The following is a 16,367-nucleotide window of genomic DNA, read 5'->3' as shown; positions in this document are numbered from 1 at the left end:
GTGGAGGTTAAGCCAGAAGTATATTTCTTGATTTGATTCTAATTCACAAGTACATTGTTCAGTTACAATGGCCATTTAAATGGTAAATGGTAATGTGAGGTAATGGTAACTTGATGTTGATTCAGTAACTGTTCTGGGGTGCATTTCCCAAAAGCATAGTTTCTAACTAAGTTAGCAACTTTGTTGGTTGCAATACAATTTCCCATTGCCAACCAACTAAGTTGCTAACAGGTTAGCAACTATGCTTTTGGGAAACGCACCCCTGTTGGATTGAGAACTCATTAGACTGATTCAAACTCCTAAGCTTGTCGGGTTTTTAAACGATTCACCAAAAGGAACTGCTCAAAAGAGTAATTTGTTTTTATTAGAATTACACTGGTTGTGCTGCATGATTTTAATTTACTATAGAGAACCATTTTATAAGAATCATGAGTTAATGAAATAAACTGCACTGGCCATGGTGGTATTATTACATGCAGACTATGAGGATAGTAAGACATGTTTCATGGAGCAGGCCATTTTACCTCACACATTCAATTTGGAGGGCAAACTGAGGTAGCAAAGCATACATGAATTGGTTGATCCAGATGTGCATGCCTGCCAATGCCTAATGTCCTGACCCGACTACAGCCCGAAGCCATTTGTTTTGAGAATAATGGCTGGCTGATGAAGTTATTGGCTGGCTAGCCGGCTTAGCCAAAACCTAAATGGCTGCTGCAGCCGCCAAATTTTTCATAGCTGCAAATGGCTGAAGCTGCCACTTCTTGTCTACAGATGTCTATGTTATACTGATTAACTAGATCTCAATCTTTCCAAGCAATGCATGGCTTACACTATATTTCTAAAAAATGCAATACAATGTAATAAAGAAAACACCAGATTTTACTTTCACAACGTATGCAAATATTTATTTTGTAGTCTGTATGCTACTAAACATTTTCAAATAGCCTACAATTGATGGTAAAAAATTACAGAGGGATTTATGGATATCTACTTTTGTTATCCTGTAAATCAGAATATACTGTGTCAATAGCCTTAAAAAAAATGATTTTCACCATGTTTTTTGGAACAAAATGTTATATATCAGGCTAGGAAAAATATATTTACAAATCCCTCTGTAAATGTCTTCATAATATAACTAGGTACTACTGAAGTGGAGATTTCGGACTTGGAGTATGAGAGAAAGGTCATTTTGAGAAAACGGGCTTCAAAGATTTATCATCAGACAATGAGATCGCGCATTCAGTCTTTTTACTTTCACGATTGGTTGCTGATAAAAAGGAAATGACCATATTTGGATCCAACAGGACTGTACAGAAGAGAGAGAGCTAAACGGTGCATGATTGAGAGGGTGACGGCAGAGATCGCGGAGAAGTATGTTGGTTAAGAACGCAAACTGTTAAATTTATGAGAAATCTACAGACGCAAACAGACGAAGTGTAGTAAAATAAAGACCTAAATGTGTATTTCGGACTTTTTTTCACCACAAGTCTGAAAGAAGATATGTTATTGAAGACAAATATCCAAAAATCTCAAAAGTGACCAGGAAAAAAAACTATGTTTTTGCCTGCCGTGTCTCGCCTTAATATAAACACACACTGTTATCAGTATTATTTTGGGCAAAGTTTTGCACATTTCACTTCAATGTACACTGAAGCATGCGTCGTGAATTAGCAATGTGGAAACGGTGGTTTGTTACTGCAGTAATATCACGTTCAGTGCTATAAATCTCTCCGTTCCAGAATATTTGGTTCATAACATCAATCTTTGATTCAGGTGTTTGTGCAGAGGTGGGTAGAGTACCCAATAACTGTACTCAAGTAAAAGTAAAAGTACTTCTAGAAATATTTACTCAAGTAAAAGTAAAAGTACTAGTCTTGAATAGTTACTTGAGTAAGAGTAAAAGAGTATCGGATAAAAAATCTACTCAAGTAGTTAGTTACTAGTTACTTTGGGTCATATATACTGAGCCTATTTTTATTTAGATATATAGATAAAATGTATGTAATGTATGTGTGCGTGTATAAATGTATATATTTCATCAGCCTTTACTCCAATTTATGTAATTTATTATAAAACCCTGTCTGTTTACTTAAGTAACAGATATAGAGGGTTTTCACGACGCGTCATCAACCCGGAAGTCGGCCATTTTGGAGGCACTGAACGTAAACAGTGCCATTGAACTGAATGGACTCGCAAATTTGGCTGATTATTGCTTCTGAAAAATGGTCAAGTTTTGGTCTGTACTCATTGGTCGCACCGAGAAAAAACATTTCTAGTTCTATAGACTGCCGAAAGTTAAAGAGAAGAGTGCAAAAAACTGATGAAAGATGGTGTTTGAGGTAGAGAGAGGCACAGCATCAGCCACATGTGTAAATGAAGCATTATCTATGGCTACATTTTTGACGTAAAATAGTTAACTATGGGTACATACACACTGTCAATCCGATTATCTTTGTATCCGTTTGGAATATTATCTAAAATGATGTCCACGCTGTATTGCAACTGTTCAAGTCCGATTTGTGTGTCCACGCAGCTCTTTGACAACACGGCAATGATGTTGCGTTGATGGAGGGGTATTGCATTTGCAATATAAATGTTTTCTTATTTAAATTTGACGCGTCTTTGCATTGACTTAACATTGAAATCGCTCGCGCCTGACGCGCTATTCGCGTCCGGTCTGAACGCACCTTTCAGTGCGTGTCCTGTCCACTACAGCGGCAAAAGTCCGCTCAGTGCGCATGGCATCGCTGTAACGTCTCCGCTTTGGGGTGTGTCAGTTGCGAGTGTGTTTAATCTAAGTTTTTTTTTCAACACACGGACAGTGGTTAAGGCGGCTCTGGCCGCGCTGGACTAAGTTACTGCGTCTCGAGCTGCAGAACTGTAGGAGGCTGGTAAGTTACTGTTTGCACAACTCTTTTTCCGCGCCGGTTTCAAAATACTTTTCAAAAATAATAATTTTCTGCTCGTCCGGCACTTTGCAACAACACAGCCTTGTTTCGGCAGCGACTTTCAGCATGTTCCCTATAACAACGTCTGATGTTTACATTTTACGTGGCGTGAGAAAGTCACATAAACCACGCGAAAGAGCGTTCAGACTGGTGGATTTCCTGATATGTGATTTGAATAGGATATTAAACCACATATGGATGTATAGCTTGAAACAGATTTCATGTGCTTTTTTTTTGGACTGACAATCTGAACGTAAGTTAGTCAATGTCGGGATATGAAATAAAAGTAAGGACTAGTTAGAGAAGCTAGCTCGTTCAGATCTTTACCACATATTACCTTAAGTTTTTCAAAATGTTGAGCTCTTTCCTGCTTTAAGTCCTTCTCTATATGATTTTGCAGCTTCCATGTGTTGTTCCCGTGGTTTAGACATCAGAAATTAGTGTAACAATGTGTTCAGTAGTACATAAACTGTGCAATTCATGCCGTTGTTTACATCCGAGTACCTCCAATATGGCCGCGCATCCGGGTAACTGACCAAATCGTGACGTAGGTGAAAACCCTCTATAGGTGTCATGCCATAACATATTTTTAATACGACTGACTTTATATTAAATGTGAATTTAACATTGAAAGTTAATGTGATATAAATATTGCTACTAATCTTTCATTGTTCAGAAAGAGAGAAAATAACATTTACATTATTAAAGATAATTTTCACTGACAGTCTAGATTTCAATCACTCTCAGAAACTCCCATTAAAATCACTGAAACTGTTAACACTATGAAATCAATATCTTAATTAAAGATTCGTACACACATCTGCACTTTGTTGTTCCTGCGAGAGAATTCGCCAGAAAGAGGTATTCAGTCAGTGAGCGAGTGAAGGAAGCACCGGTATTTTAGCGATGACTCATCTGAACACCTCTGATTGGCCAATGCTTTAATAAGCTCAAAAGAATCATGTGTGATTTGTTATAATGCGCAGCGCTGTATAAACGCATCTATCTCTGGCTCAGCGCCAGCAAGCAATCACAGATCTGAATTTAGCAGCTGATAATATGACTCGCTGAACGTACTTGCACCAGTGAGATTGTATTAAAATTAATAAAATCTTAATCGGCTATGTTTTGTCTTTTGGAAGCTGCATTCAACTTGACTCCCCTCTGTTATAAGCCACACACGTACAACAAACTAATGTCACAGTGGTATCGTGTACTGTAATCGAATTTAGCCCAAGTTATTACCTGTTAAACAGTAGACAGCACACGCGGTGTTCATCTAATAAGGATCTCCATCGCTAGCAAATAATAACCTTTGCAGATTTCAATTCAGTGCAGTTCCAGCCACGTTTTCAACGCTCTTTCTGTTCTTAAACGTTACAACTCCGAGTGAACCACTTCAGACGCTCAGCGCGTGCGGCAGGGAACTGAACGACTCATTCAAACTGATTCATGAACCAATTCACTCATTTGCCAATTGGTTTGATCAAGCCTTTGAACAGAATTGACTCAAAAGAATGAATCATTCGCGAATGGGCATCGCTCATTGCCCAGAGAAAAGTAGACGGCGCGTTTGGAATAAACTGAAGCATTTATAACATTTATTGCATTAAGATAAAGTAACGAGAGGAGCGTCGCCCACAGTAACGAAGTAAAAGTACAGATTTTTCCCCAAAAATTTACTCAAGTAAGAGTATAAAGTACCCATCTTTAAATATACTCCGAAAAGTATTCGTTACCCCAAAAAATTACTCAAGTAAATGTAACGAAGTAAATGTAACTCGTTACTACCCACCTCTGTGTTTGTGCAACCGTGCCCTGAAGATTTAACAAAAGTCTGGCTAGGCTTAAGTATATAAAAAAAAAAGTACGTAGGAATTAGGAAAGTAAGTGAGAAGTGAGATCAAAATTACCTTGCTTGTTTCTTTCCGCCATTTCACCTCAGTGCGAGAAAAAAAAATGCATCGCTTCTTCTGCACGGAAAACGAGCAATTTTAATTGGTTGTCAATTCACTGTGAGTCTGTGTATCGTAGCAACGAGCACAAGACGGTGCTGTTATGAAACCAGTGGGAAAATAGATCTCGTGTATTGTTTATATATTTTGTGTGTGTGTATGTCTCTATGTGATAGAATTATTATATGATGCAAATAATTCTAGCCGGCTCAGCCAAACTTTATCAGATGGTGGCTCAATTTGGCTTAGGAAATTATTGGCTGGCGGCGGCTGAAATTCTAAATGGCACAAATGGCGGCGCCTGGCGGCGGCCTCGGCATCTAGACCCGACTGCATGATGCTTATCTGCTTTAAGTCTTTGCTGCCCAGAGAGAATACAATGTAAACTCACTAATGAGGGTAGTTTTACGAGGGGTAGTATTTTCTCAACTGCTGAAAATATCTCTCACTCAGTCAACTCTATTACCATCATTTTGGAATCTCAAATTTGGATTGCAGTATATATATAATTAACCCCACCCATAATAAGTGTAACTTCTGATAGACAACTGCACTCCATTTTCCTGAAATACGGCAAGCTCAAACATCCAGCATTAAGAGGAAACTTATCCAAGAATAAGTACATTTTCTACCTCAGATCTGGAGTTCCCATCGCACTAATGGTCTTTGACTTGTGTAAATATTCTCCCTCAACAATAGGATGCTGCCTGTAGACATATGAGGAGTGATCTTGAGTGGTGCTGATATGAAATAAAGCTGCATGGTTGCCCACTTCTGCATGAATGACTCTAAAGCAGAGAATTTATTTCACAGTACATCTGTGGCATTTTCATCGGCTCAAAAATGGAGATTCCAAGTGAAAATTACATGAATGTGCTCAGAACCATAAGATCATTGTGCTTTTGCTGTGGAAAAGAGAAAGAAAAAGGATCTTTTTTCAACTTTAGGGGAGCATTGGCTATATGGGCCTGCCCTATACTTTCAAGGGGCCAAGCGAAAAAAAAAAGCATTATTTGTGTTACTTCTTCGGCCTTATTTTTGCCATAAATTATTTGTTGTCACTATTCTTTCTCTACTGCTTTATGTTTCAATATTTCAAGAAGCCACACATCAGTGTTCTCTTTGTTCTTCAGTCCACAGAACTACAAAGCGAAGCTGTAATTTAGGCACCACACAATACGACCTCAGACAATGTGGCATCCATCCTCTTCTAGTTTAGTGCTTTGAATTTAAACACAATAAACTGATCCAAATTAGTGCCCAGCATCATGATAAAAACACGAAATACTAGTAAAATAAAACAGTAAACTGTTATAAAAATGGTTTTTTTTTTCATTTGTTAAAATCTTTTAGACAACAACAACAAAAATCTGGGCACACAAAAATAGAAAAAAAAGCTATGTGTTGCAAATGATTGAAACAAACCTTCACAGAAGTTAAACCTAAACATCAGCATAATTAGAAATTCTCTGACAAATTACGCAAATGCCATTGCAGTTCAATACTTCAAAAGACAGTAATGATCATATGAATTTTCATTAGGAAAAAACTGCTACAGCCAATCATTTATACTATTTATGAGAACATCCCCCAGGCCATGCACACTCCCAGAGCTTTGCCAATGAAGAGATCAAGTACAACAGACACAGAATTTTAATGCTGCACAATAAGGCTAGCACAAACAAAATTATAATCCAGATCCAAAAGTATCTTGCCTAAGCACTGCTACACTGATATATACTGGAACATCCATGAAACTATATTAAATATTTTGCTAACCAATAAAACCAAAGTTACAAAGCTACACCTTTACATTCGTTCTGTATTTGTTTTTGCACTCTGTTTTGCGTTGATGTTCCAGAAAACATCAATAACAACAGCATCTTTTCCACTTTGGTTAGTTACAGTAAGATCTTTTAATTACATTCAGCATTCTGCCATTGTTTCCGTATCTCTGCACATTATTAGGACGTCTTAAGTCTCAGCAAATCTTCTTAAAGGCTACTGACTGATTATTTTCCTGCAGGAAGCGTCTCATGCCCGCTATCTTAGCGACTCCTTTTAAGGTCATCTTGGTATATGCTGATATGCAGAGTTTATGTAAACACGCAGCCTGTATTGTCTGCTACAGGCTAAATCTCGGAGATAACATGTTCGCCTTGGGACACCCTGAACAAACTGCTATGTATAACCGTCAGATATCAGAAAACAAGCCATGAGCTTTTTGCCATGATACTTATGCTATAGAATCATAGACAAACATGAATTGCAAAGTATAGTTTTACAATAAATATCACTCAAATTAACATTTTTGATTTCATGGAATACAAAAGAAGATAATTTTTTCCAGTACAACAAAAGTCAATGGGGTCCAAAACAACTTTGACATTCACTGTATGGACAGAAACAAACAATTAAAAAAAAAAAACAGATTTTTCAAAATACATTCTTATGTATTCTACAGAAGAAAGAACGTCATACCGGTTTTAATCAACTGTAATTCTATCCCTTTAATTTTCATAGTTCTCAGATATTTGCAACCACTATATTCACAAATGCTCATTTGGAATTCCAGAGCTTTCCTCATTGGCCTACAAATTGGCGTCATGATAAAACAACTGTATTGTTTTATCAGAAAAAAGAAAGCCTGCTTAACAGCATTATCCATAAAAGCACTAGCCAAAAACTTATTTTGCCTTTTAAATATACTGTACTTACATAACCATACATACACAGCTCTGAGCCACCGGGTGGAAAGGCATAATGACAAATATATCCCAGGCACCTACTTGTTCAGGACACACTCTCAAACCCCCAACAGCTGTACTCTGCACATACTATAAGTTCATTAAAGTTTTGAGGCTACTGGGGGCATCAAACATCCTTTTCAAAACCATTAAGCTTGTATTAAATAGTAACTTATTTTCACTCTGATTTTGTCAGACTGCTCTGCGTACAGTCTATGGGGCAGCTATAATAATACTAATCCGACTCAGCTAAAGACTTTGAAGTTTTATCTTAATCTATAAATACAGATGCTCAGATTTAATAGCATTTTGTGAATCAGATGGCATCTTGAAATAAATCTAATTAGCCTATGGCTGTTATAAAAAAGTTCAAGCTCAGCTTTAAGGGTTGCCTGGTTTTATATTCAAACTCATCCCTGTTAACTTAACAAGTAAGTGCGAGAAGCGTTATGAGGTGGCCTTAACGCCGGCCTGCCAGATGGTCTGAGCGCAATCTGTCAGTGCAATCTGACCAGTCGGTTACACACAACACACACAACAAATCTGGTGCTAATGGTGGATTTTAACCCAGAGATGAGTTACACTGCAAAAAAGATTCTCATTAAGGTTGCTCTGTTTATGTTGCCTTAACTCATCAACTTTAATCATTCTTCGATGCACATTTGAGGCAGTGCTGCACTAGTTTAAGAGGTAATTGCAGCTATTGCTCTTTAAAATATATAGGCTTAAAGGTGCTATGAATGGAAATCGTTAAAAATTGATATGAAATAGGCTAGGGTAATAGATTTTCTCTTTTCTAGTGAACAGCTGTGCGATCCCAATGAAAAAGTGGGCCGTCGAGCAGGTCATAAATTGTTCTTATGATTGACTGTTTGCGGGTCTGACTTGAGTCATAAAAATGACAAAGAGTAATTCGATGGAGAGATAATAAATCCAATCAGATGAGCTGTTTGTTGATAGAGCTTCTTACCAAGTATTGGAGTTTCTTGTACAGCCACACATCATCTCCCACAGTTACTAACCTCAAAAATGAGCTTCTGCTTGTGTGAAATGTGATAATCACATTTAGAAATGTGATAATCTGTCAAGCTCATCATCTTATTCCCTCAAAACCTCTGCTGGAAGAGTCAACAAATGCTTTTGCAGGTCTTTTTTTATCACCTTTTTTTATTCAAATCATTGCCACCAAGGTGAATCATAGGAGTAAGTCTGTTCTATCTGTCAACCTTTGTACACATGATAGGGAACATCAAATAAAAAATTTGCAAATAGCAGATGTTACAGCTGGGAGCCACTCTATTTCACCGAGACAAAAATCTTATGTCCAATTGTTTACTGTCCTAGACACATCATTAGATGCAGGGCAGTGGAATTAATAAAAGTTTAGCAGTGCATTTTTTAGAATGGTGTGTTATGCGGCAGACATAGCAAAAGACGTCAGACACAAGCACAACTACATGTTTACATAGAAGATCAATGGAAAAAGCAGCACAGTGCAAAGCAAAAATGCATACTGTTTTAGCGCCACCTTAGTTTGTATGTGATATAAAATGAAAAGAAAATATCACAATTAGAATTTCAGTTCTATCCAAACTATTACTGTCGTGTGTATTTCTGAGCTGATAAACATGGCTTGTTTCCATAGAGAGCACATTTGATTCCAGCAGCTGTCAGACGATCTGTTTCTGTTTTTAGCTATAATAATTATAATAACTAATAATTAATTTTGAATTCTCTCTGTACGTCAATCAAGTTGATTTGAAAATGAAAATTGAAGGGGAAAGAGACACTCATTATCTCAGTCACTGAAATTGGCTAATAATTATTGCATGAAGCCGAGAGTATCCAACTGATAAAAAAAACATATGGCAAAGACAAAGCTGAGGAAAGTATGTGCACAGACACAGTCTTTTCCTTCGGAAGGATATGATAAGATAGAAATCAGTGACAGGAAATGGTCTTAACGGTCTTCAGTATTCAAATCGTCACCCAGACTAGAAGAGCTGTATCCTGAGTAAACAAGCAATTGAAAAGGCAATATACAATCATTATTTATCTATTATGATAATTATATGAACATTGCTTAAGAAATATTAGTCATGAGAAAGTAAAAAAATCTAATATAATAATAAAAAAACATATTTAATTTAAAAGGGAAGATTAAAAAATGACCCAAAATGAATTCCAAATCAAACCTTTTTTTTCTTCTGTGGAAAAGAACATTTGAAAAATGTTTTACAAAAATGATTAAAAAAATAATGTGTGGCCTCAACACTCAACAATATTTTATAATTATAACAACATCTAATGTTCAACCAACAACCTACTGAGTTAGAGAAAATCAATCATTAGTAGCATAAACACAAATAATTTTTAACTTTATTACTAAATAAAATGGGAATGGAAGTTGTTCCAACAATTCAATTCTGGTCCTGGACCAATTATTCTTGTGTATTTCAGTTAAAACCAACACCTAACATTGCACATGCTAAATGCAACTTATTTAACAAGCCAAGTCAATTGACAAGTAAGATATTACCTATCATTAGAACAATCATTGCTCATATAGGCTAGTGCCAAAGTAGTGTTTACTTTAGTCACCAACCATCTAACCACATCTTCTGTACAGAGGTAACCACACAACTGCCCAATTTCCAAAAGTTAACAAGACAGATAGTTACTACAACTTAAATTACCAACATTATAATAATGATAAACGTTATTTATAATGCACTGCAACAAAAGTGTAAAAAAGACAGGTAAAATACAAAGAATACATTAAATAATACAGTATAAGACAACAATATCAATTATAATACTAGTCAAGTCACCTTTATTTGTATAGTGCTTTATACAATACTGATTGTGTCAAAGCAACTTTAGTGTCAAATAGGAAAATAGTTTGTCATTAATGCAAGGAGACAATAACAAAGAGTCATTTTTCCAGCTAAAGTCAGTTCACTGATGATTCAGTAGTCAGTAAACCTGCTCCTTAGCATGAGCTCCAGTATATCCAGCACAGCAGTCAGGAACTATTTTATCAATGCCCATCTTATAAATGGAAGTCTTATTGACATTTAGGGAATGCACATGCTTGCCATTCCTGACCTGCGAATCTGTTAGTTCTAGGCTTTCTCTTCCGCATCTGTCACAGCTTACCAAAAGCTCCAAATTAATAAAAGCAGGATAAGCACAGAAGAAGAAAAAAAATCATCTTTTATGTTTCTTTCAGAGGCATTTCCGCTTCATATAAGAATCACTCAGAATTCCTTTTAACACATATGACTTTGTTTTTAAATCCTGAAAATGCTAAATGTCTCAGACTCAACTGACACTTTTATAATCATCTTCACCTCCTACACATATGAACTGAATGAAATCTAAAGACTTATGTTTGTGGGTGAGCATTCCACATTTGTTCTCAATGCTGAGTATCTGTGGTGGGCTGAATGGGACATATTTCTGCTCTGTGACATTGGGGTCCTCCATTCACTCGCACCCACAGCTGCTCAGCTGTTTCTGCATGTTACTCTGGGTTACTCCGGCTGGCCGACCGGACATGTGCCATTCTCCTGTTGCTCAAAGACTCAGCATGTTTCATTGCAATGCTGGGACCCCCCATCTGGAATTTTTCCCATCACTATACAGTGATGATAAACTACCTTTAGGAACACAAGATGCTGTTTACAACATACTTTTCTTATGTGGTACCTTACAACTAAAACTAATCTAAGCACATATGGAAGGGCAACATGTCTTTGTCCATAACAGCCCTGGGTGTGCATATTTCTTTTCTGTGCATATTTCTCTCTGTCGCTTACTGAAAACATCAGAAATGTCAGCTTGTAACTGACAGACATGCCCAGAAGGTCCAACATGCTTTTCATGAACCCCCAGAAAGCCATTTGCTAGGAAGCAGCGGGTGGAAGAGAAAGCACACTCAGCCTTCTAGGGACAAGCTATCACTTTCACTATTTTTCACCATGTTAAGCTGTATTTAATCTGAAATACTAACAGAACAGATAATTATCAGCATTTTTATAGGTATAATGGTGAAAAGGTTTTATTGTTTTACGAAACCATGTTTCTCCAAAGTCTGGAGCGTCTGCTGTGGACTTAAATGGAAGGCTACCACTCGTCCAAGTGTTCATCTAAAATGTGTGATCTCAACCTTTGTACTATTCCTGAATCTATTTTATCCTGTCCACTAAAGCATAACTTGGCACCAAAAGTGCTGGCAAAAGACACCATAGAGATTCCACTGTACAAATACACTCCAGAGACTAGACACAGGCTTTTAAACATATAAGGTATAACAAAACAAACCACAGAGAAACCGCTTTAGGCAAAGACTTTCGACTGTTCTGTTAATGAGGTGACTTAAACTTAAACTCAACTTTAATCAAAAATTGCACTACACAGATTGAAATTCCAAGGAACTCATAGATTTATGCTTAAAATTGCTTAAAATCACACTCCACATTAGCTGCAATGTATTCACATAATTATTTACATAAAAATAATAAAAATAAATAATAAAAATAAATAAATAATAATTTACATTAAAAATAATCCTGCTAACATCTGCATCTCCTTCTGTTTATGAGTGTCTCACAGATGGACATCCATTATGTACGCAGATGAAAGGAAGGGGACAGTGAGGCATGCACATGTGGCAGTGCAAAGGGAACTTTACTGTAATGTAAAGCATTACCTTTTTAATTTACAGTCAGATAAATATTTATAGATTTAAGTGACTGCTGAATTTGCCAAATCTAATTGCAAAACAGATTTTAAACATTGTTCTCCTTTTCATAAATGAATTAACAAATAAATGAGGGGAAAATCAGGGTTTACATAAAATAAAATTTTAGTAGCCTATGTACAACAAAACACCGATTTACCAGCAGTATTGTTGTTTAGTCTGTAATTAAGCCCAGCAGCACATGGGCCGTTTTTACAAGAGCCTCAACAAAAAGGTCAAATATACAACTTTTAATTCAAACAAAAGAGAGATAAATAGAAAAACTACATAGGCTATGTACCGAAGAGTGAAACGAGTTCAACAAACTGTCAATATGAATGATTCACAACAGCTACTGATTATTTTCAGTCCAGTCTTCTGAATGAATTTAATTGAGCTACTGGTCTAGACTAAAGCCTGTGGTTAAATTTCAACCGACTTTTCAAAAGATGCGGACAAAAAATATGCCATTTTTAAATTATTTCCCCGAGCCTTAAACTTAAGGCTGGAGTATTTTGCGTGCTGAAGGCAATATGCTGCAAATGCAGAAATCAAAGCGAGTGCTACGGCTACAGCGTGGCGCCTGATCCCCTCTCGCGAACACTTCAGGCAGAAAACCGTTATCTCTTAATAAACATGCTCCGCTTCCACTCAAACAGTGTGTAATCGTTTAAAACACTCAAAACTAACGAACGCGTGATCCTTCTGAAAAAGCAAAATTAAAAAATTAAAACATCAAAACACCACTCAGTCCTGATTTGTTTATATCATTTCAAAAACTTCTAAAGCGTGAACAAAGAACTCAGCCGAACGAGTCAGCGAAACAAAACAGCACGAGGACAACCTTCTATGCGTGTTTTATGGGATTATAAAGCCTGTGCTTTAAAAATCAAATCTAATATTCCCGTTAACAACTCATGAAACATATAGAATAAGGAATTATAGAGGCGTGCGGATTATTTCTGGACAGTCGGACAAACACTCTTCAGCTCGCGAGGAGAAACATTCCAGCGCGAAACAACCACAACACGTCACTTCCAACGGAAAACGTTACTTTTATCCCACTTTGGATTCAACAGTCACATCTAACAACTCATCTAAAGGAGCTAACGGCATAGCTCAATAGTTTAGTTGTCTTAAAGAGACGAGCACTTCTGTGAAACAGGATGTTCACTCAAACACATTTCAAGAACTTTGATACATTTTGGCAAACACCAGGATGCGCGTCACTTTTGCCTCTTCTATAAAGAAAGTATAAAAGTAAGGGGATGCGTACTCACACTGCATGGAAAGGAGAAGCAGAACGCAAGCCAGTGGTGTTAACGCCATCTTGGAGTCGATGAAATGTTCAGTTTGCCTGAACATGCGCAAAGTCAGAGGCTTTAGGAGAGGATGGAGAGGGCTCGAGCTCACCGACCGAAGTGTGTGTGTGAGAGAGAGAGAGAGAGAGAGGCACGTCGACCTATTGTGTTGGGTTTCCATGACTACAAACAGCATCGTCCTCGTGAATATTCAGGCTTTTTTTTAGGGATTGGTCAGTGAAGTTGCGCCAGTTCCGATTGGAACCGAACGTCATGTTTTTGAAGAGTTTACGATTTATTTCTGAGAATCACTGCCGCTCAACTTCCACACATGACAGACTGTCTGATGATGTATGGATGGATCAATGGACGTTTCTACAAACTTTTAAACTTTATATCACACTTATCGAAATGACTTTCCATATTTCCAGTCTAGTTTCTCATTATTTTATCATATTTCACAGAGACACGGGTCAAGAGAATTTATAATCAAATAGGCTACAGCAATATCTACCTTTGTAAAAAAAAAAAAAAAGAAAGAAAAAAAAAAAAAAAAGAAGTGTGCTTGATTGTGCACTTGCAGTGTACTTCAAATCGTAAACGTATAAAAATTTATTATGGACTATTAATGAAATAAAGTGTACATTTAAGTGTACTTAATGAGAACTCACTTTCATGAATTTATTATTATTATTATTATTTTGGTACATTTAAATTCACATAAAAAAATGTAATACTTTGTAATACTTTCAAATTGATGTTAGACAAAGTGATTATAGTGGGGTTGAAGTGTATTTATATCTTGATGTTCTGTCTTTTATATACCAGTCAAGACCACTCACATCTGATTTCACACTTGTTTCACAAGCAATATCAACAAATAATACAAATTAATAAACAAAAATTACATTTACAGAAAAAAAGGAAACAGACTATAAGAATCATGTGGACAATTATTGTATTAAGTATTTATTTCCACACATTCTCTACTTACTACTCCTTGTTGCAAACTCCAAAAACTAAATTGTTTATTAACTTTTTTTTCTTCTAAAAAAACAGTTAAATTAGATCAGTATATAGTCCAAGGCGCAGGACCCGTTAGAGCTCCATTATAAGTCAACATCCGTGTTCAGCAATAATAATCTGATTTAAAATGACATTATCCTAGATGTTATTAGAACATATCAATATATAAATAGATTTTTAATACGTCTTACTATACTGTAAAAATACATAAATAAATAAATCCTGTCATAAAAATAAAAATATCCATGGAGCTGTGGTTGCCAGAATAATAAGGAAAGATACAGTAAAAATTTAAACATATTTACAAAACAACCAGTAAATTTAACAGTTTAATACTGTAAATTACCAAAAAAGTAAAAAGAAAAGAAAATAAGAAATAAAAGAAAGAAAGAAATACATAGAGAGTACACATTGTCAAATAAAACACACCATCATAACATACGTAGGATTAAAATAATGCAATAAACATTAATTTAAGAGCATAAGATGTGACATAAAACCCTAAGTATGCCGAAAACAACAATTATTTACAATATTTTCCATCAGTTATTCCATCAAATGTGATGTGTCATACAGGAAATACTGCTTTCATGGTTTTCACTGTGAATTACACAAAAACTTGCTGTTTTTATTTTCTAAAAGTATTTTACTGTAAAATTACCTGACATATTCAGGGAACTTACTGTTAACCAATTCACAGGTTTTTACTGTAGCATTTTGTAAAGTCAGTAAAAAAGAAAAAAAAATTACAGTCCATGTTAAAACTAGTATTAGAATAGAAATATAATTTTTCCCTTTGGTTCAGTTTCACCTTTTCAACCATAAGACTTTTAATGCGATTTCTTTTTGCACCACAAACAAATAAAACGAGCAGTGAAAGCTGTGTGTTGAGAGAGGAGAGGCAGATGGTGCTGTGTAAGGTGAACAGTGTGGTGAGCTCAGGGGAAATGAATGAATTCCCCTTGGCTTTGCGTGGCTTGTGAGCATTCAGGCAGACATTCTCACCACAACCCCTGGCCGCTGAACACAGGAGAGCAGTTTTATGTGTGAAGATGTACTTGATATCCTGGGAGGCAACACAGGTTTGATCTGTCAAAAGAGTTTTGGAGTTTTTTAACTAAGAGCCTCATGTGAAAACTATACTGGAATCTTCATTAACTTTGGTATTCTTAAGGGCATTACTCATGGTTTACTGGAAAACCTCAGGCACCTGACAGACTCATTAGTAATCATGTCTGATAAAACAGTCTGGTTAATTGTAGGCCAAAGTATAAATTAAATGCATCAACATACATTCTACACTAGAATAAACACAAATTAAACATGACAAAGACTTGGCTGCTGAATCTCAGATCACACTCTTTTAAAGAATTTGTATTGAGAATATACACCAGCGCCTTCATTTCTAAAGCAAATTATTTACATAATAACACCAGATACAGTATTCTGTAAATACCAAAGTATTTGAAACCATGCCTGTCTGTATTTAGCTGTGCAGGTCCTCATTTTCCTCTTATACCCAGTCATGCAGAATTCCTTTGAATTCAGTGTTAGCACACTTCCAAACCAGTCTTAAGTGTCAATATTTCAAAATTGAGATTTATACATCATCTGAAAAATAATCTTTCCACTAATGTATGGAT

General features: G+C 36.2%; 1 protein-coding gene across 1 annotated transcript in view; it reads right to left on the bottom strand.

The window, feature by feature from the left end:
• LOC132130338 (junctional adhesion molecule 3B-like) overlaps positions 1-16,367 on the bottom strand; it is a 328,210-nt gene that overhangs the window by 27,787 nt on the left and 284,056 nt on the right. Inside the window, exon 2 of the mRNA XM_059542024.1 lies at positions 13,678-13,805. Within this exon, the coding sequence (XP_059398007.1) occupies positions 13,678-13,762 (85 nt within the window). The 5' untranslated portion in view covers positions 13,763-13,805. The remainder of the gene's footprint in view (positions 1-13,677; positions 13,806-16,367) is intronic.

Source organism: Carassius carassius, chromosome 47 (genome assembly GCF_963082965.1).
Source record: "Carassius carassius chromosome 47, fCarCar2.1, whole genome shotgun sequence".
Lineage (NCBI taxonomy): Eukaryota > Metazoa > Chordata > Actinopteri > Cypriniformes > Cyprinidae > Carassius > Carassius carassius.
Note: the sequence above shows the minus strand (reverse complement) of the source record. Positions and strands in the feature narration are given on the sequence as shown.